Source organism: Lactuca virosa, chromosome 7 (assembly GCF_052849685.1).
Source record: "Lactuca virosa cultivar CGN04683 chromosome 7, Lactuca_virosa_CGN04683_v6, whole genome shotgun sequence".
Taxonomy (NCBI): Eukaryota; Viridiplantae; Streptophyta; class Magnoliopsida; order Asterales; family Asteraceae; genus Lactuca; species Lactuca virosa.
Window position 1 is genome coordinate 160,541,176 of NC_136432.1, and position 4,799 is coordinate 160,545,974.

The 4,799-nt window shown below is 33.0% G+C and overlaps 1 protein-coding gene across 1 annotated transcript; it reads right to left on the reverse strand.

Moving 5' to 3' along the window:
* Positions 1-920: 920 nt before the first annotated feature.
* On the reverse strand, positions 921-4,581 carry LOC145125504 (Met-10+ like family protein). Its single transcript, XM_079060957.1, has 8 exons — positions 3,670-4,581; positions 3,522-3,599; positions 3,085-3,371; positions 2,424-2,494; positions 2,159-2,301; positions 1,943-2,054; positions 1,735-1,847; positions 921-1,184 (listed from the first exon to the last, which is right to left on the reverse strand). The coding sequence occupies exons 1-8, from the start codon at positions 4,486-4,488 to the stop codon at positions 1,041-1,043; spliced, it is 1,767 nt and encodes a 588-aa protein (XP_078917083.1). The 5' UTR covers positions 4,489-4,581; the 3' UTR covers positions 921-1,040.
* Positions 4,582-4,799: the final 218 nt, after the last annotated feature.

Below are 4,799 nucleotides of genomic sequence, written 5' to 3' on the forward strand. Positions count from 1 at the left end.
AAGATTCAAACATGTACAAAGAAGAGATTCATATAGAATTCAGAAACAAAATTCTTGAACTAGAACTAAAAAACATATTTCATAGCAAGATTAACAAGAATCGTTTAGTCATACCTTGAATTGAAGAATGTGGTGAAAAAATCGACAAGAATAGGCAACCTAGAGATCGTAAGGTCGTGAGGCTGTGTGAAGTCGTGAGACTCGGTGAAATCGAATATGCAGTAGGGCAAACGAGAAGACAACATGGGCCGATTGCATGAAATTGGGATGAAATCTTTGAATAAAATCCGATTGCATGTACGTAGGAGGGTTCGAATGGGGGTGAGATTGATTTCTCCGCTTTTTTTTCCGATTCTCGTCCTATGCGTGTGTTTTATTTCTCCCCTTTTCTCTATTTTTAATAGGGAATTGTTTTGATGGAAAAGGAATTGATTTATTTCTCAATTCCTTCCTTTTTTTATTAACCAAACAATTCTCTGATTTTATTTCCCTGTACCAAATAGCCCCTTAGTCTTTGGGATTCTTATTTATAAAAAAAAAATATTTGTTTATCCCATGTTAAAACATAATTTTAGTAAAAACGTTTGGATAAAGTTATCCAATACCAAAATGTAATAAACTGATAAGTTATTTTAGATATATGTATATAAAAATGTAGGGTTATGATAAACTTAGTATGGTAATTTGGTTTAAATAAATTATAAGTTGTTTTAAAAACTATTAATTAAAAATAAATAAGGACTTTCATTTCTGCCTTATCCAAACACTAAAACATCCTTAACAAATGTGCAACAAACTTCAACAAACTTATATAGATTAGTTAGAATCTATTGGTTTGTAAATTGTAATATCTTATAGAGATGTAATATTGTTTTACCTAAGATATTATATCGATAAAATATTGGAAAAGTACAACATGATAATGGCGAAATTTGGATGCTATAATACAATAATAAGCAAAAATACATTGTTATTTTTTGCAATTAGCCCTAATAAAAATATATCTACAAATTATCTCACTTTTTTAAATAGAATTCAAATTACATTTCCAAGATGGGCTCAGCAAATGCGACTCGCTCAGGGAGAACAAATGATGCACACAACATCCATTTTCCAGGGGCAACAAGACGTACTTTATGCATTTTTACTTCGAATGCCACTTCCGATAATGCAATTCTTATCCGCTAATTAAAACCACCAATAAAAAAAATATATATACATATTAAAATTTATCAACAAATAATTACTCATTTATGTAAATTGTTACACAACGTTTTCTCACAATTTTATTGATTTAGACACTTAATTGTTTCAACCGTCATACTTTTTTCTATTTTTTTTTAAATTTCCTAATATACCGGTTTTGATATATGAAAAAAAAAAAACATAACGTAATTTTCACAATTTTATCAAATTAACTAAACTATTATTTTTTAATGGGATTATCGCAAAAAATAACCACCATATAACGTTACATTTAACAAATCAACTACCTTTTTTTATATATTACCACCTTGCGAAATCACTTTATACTCGCAATAGGTTTCAAAAAGCTACAAAAAGAACTTATTTTTTAATGCAAAATGACATTGTCATTTCGCAAAATATTAACATTTTTGCGAGAAAAAAAAAGTGAAATATAAAAAAATAGTTAAATGGCTAAATCGATAGAATGGTGAAAGTACTGGTGTGTGTTTTATTTTGTATTTTTGACCTAAATTTTATATGTCAAACCTCATGGAAATCAAATTCTGGATCTTCAGCTTTTGAGAATCCATAGACATGGATTTTTGGCATGATTAACTCTTTGTTCATATCCGTGTCTCTAAATATTCCCTTAAATGCATCTGCCAAATTCAAATCAGCAAAAATAAATAAAACGACATATTTACATAATAATAATAATACAGAATTTTGTTTTGTATTATTTGTTATAACTTACCAAGATACTCAGCTGCATCTTTGGGAAGATTCATGACTACTTGTGTGATAGCTCTTGAACTTTGACTCTTGAAAATAGCATCAATGAATCTTCTCCCATCCATATTAAATACCTTCAAATTTTATATATATAAAGATGTTTAAATAATTCAAAACAGAAAAACATAATAAGCTCAAATCTTGAAGAAAAAAAAATGTGAAATAATTAGATACAAACCTCAATTTTTCTTTCAAGTTTGTTGAGGACACAATTTCTTTCAATATAATCAATAGCATGAGGATTTAAATCATTTGCATAAACATGCTTCACCTTTTTAGCTGCAGATATAGCCAAAGGGCCAACCCCAGCAAACACATCACCTGTTTCAGAATTCAGATTATTCTCATCTTTCATCGACAAAATAAAAATACAAAAATCATAAATATTTAATATGACATCAGCATCTTTATAGGTAATAAGATCAAGATTGAAGAAAACATACAAACAACATCACTCCTTGTAAAAGAATTTAAAAGCCTCTGCCTTTCTGTTGCCAATTTTGAGCTCCAGTACCTGCATAATGTACAAGGGTCAATGAAGGTCCCTTTTCTTTCTAATTTTTACCATGTTTAGTCCAAAATTGAATTTTTTTTGTGTGTCATATTTGGTCCTTATTTCAGGGTTTCCATACAGATTTTGGTTCCTCAAACCTTGAAACAAGGACCACAATTAGAAAGACATAAGGAACAGAATTGACACAATCATTGACATAAGGACCAAAAGTGTATTTTTTTTAAATTTGGACTAAACATTGTAGAAATCAGAAAGCACAGGGACCATTTTTGTAACTTACTCTAAATGTTATAACCCTTGATTAAAAAATTAGGAGAAATTTGGAGATTTGATACCTATGGTATACAGTTTTTTTTTTTTGGTACAAGGGCAAAATTGTCATTTCAAAAAATGAACAGTTGAGTAGTTAGATTAACGATCCAGGCACTAAAACCTATATGAAAACTTGTAATAAGGATCAAAACTGCAAAAAGAAACATTTTCGGACCAAAACTGTAAAAAGTGCTATACTCAGGGACCAAAACTGTGATTTACTCAAAGTTGGGAGTTAATGAGGGAAACAAGAGGATGATTTCAGAAAGAAAACTTACACTGTTGCCAAATCAACATGAAAATGAAGTCCATTTTCTACTACTCTTGTCACAAGAGAATGATTTCCAGCTAAAACTTCAAGTGACATGGTTCTAAAGTCATTATTGATAGAATCAATCTTGTTGACAACTGTTTGTATTTTTGGCTTGTTTTTGTCCAAAACAACCTTAGCTATAAGATTCTTGTATGGAAGATGTTCTTCCCTCAAGTTTAGGTGGATGATATGGCCTACAGTCTCAAAGGATGAAGGGACGATTATACCCTTTGGAAGCAAAGCCTCTAAAATCTGCAGTTTTTGCATAAATAAACATGATTCAAAACATTCCAAGATATAAACTTTATTAAGGAAGTCACATTGAAACCTATAGTGCAGTATCGGGGAAATAGAGGGGCAGAAAAGTAAATTTAGTTGGGAGTTTTAATGGTCAATGGATACCTCATTCATTTGCCAATAACTGTAATACAAAGTCAGATTGCATCTCACAAGTTCAAATGGTGATCCCGTTAAGCATGCCTGAAGAAAACAGATGATCAAACACATATAATAAGTTCATGAATCAGGTAAAGTAAGCTGGAATGAATACCTTAATTGCTTCAGGCATTTCATCGAACGACTTATATGCATGTTTCTCATCCAAAAGCAATAACCTTGTTGAGCCTTTCCATTTCCCTAATCTGTACGCATCGTCTCCAAGTAACCCACTCAAATCCTCCCCTTTCTCATGGTCGCTCGCATGATTCTCCACGACCTCGTCTACTAAATAACATTCGTTACTTTTATGCTCTCTGATTTGACTCGGCTCCTTTTTAGTCTTCCTCTTTGGTCTCGACAACTTAGCCAAATTCCTGAATTTTTCATAACCTCTCGAATTGAAAGTTTTTGCAAGCTTATCTCTGTACAAGACTGGACTCAATGGCTCCCCATCTCCCTCAGCCTTTCCGTAAATTCTCCGGTTCAAAGACTCTAAGGGTTCACCGTCATTTGAGTTGAAATACTTCTGTAATTCGCCATCAATTTCGTCTCCAGGAACCCTAGCTATGTTCCGAATCCGAGGCCAGTTCAAGAGATGACCACGGAGTTGGCTTTCGAGGGCGTAGCATCGATCGGCGGAGACCCGAATTGCAGAAATGTCAAAAACACGAATAAAACGGGTTTCATCGAATATATTTTCGTTATCTTGCTGTAGTGATTTGGGTTCCACAGAGGGTTGGTGGCCTTTGGATAAAGAAGGCCCGTAAGGGTGAGTTTCATCAAGGGTCACAGAAAGGGAATGCGCAGCGGAGACGACGGCGATGCGACGGAAAGAGATGGCGGTGCTGGGCTTGGAGAAGAAAGGTGTAAGAGGAGGAGAGAGAGAAAGTGAAAGAGAGGAAGATGGTCGGAGCATGACCTTGGTGAACATCGAATAGAATATGATTTTGCCGGGAAGATTCAATTGCGAGGTTTGGAATTCACATGGTAACGGAAAAAAAGAAGCTTTTTTAGTTCATAGTCTAGATTCTAGAATATATATAGTGGCAAAGTTTCTTGGCTCATGATTATATTTTGGGAAAATGACTCGTAGGATAACGAACTATAGTTATTTGGTCTTTTTTTTTACTTGTTTTAGATGTTTAGAAAATATCATTGACCGGTTATTATAGGTTTAACCGGTCAAATTGAATTTTTTGGCCACTATATGAATTTTCCGGTAAAAATATGAATTTTCCGACG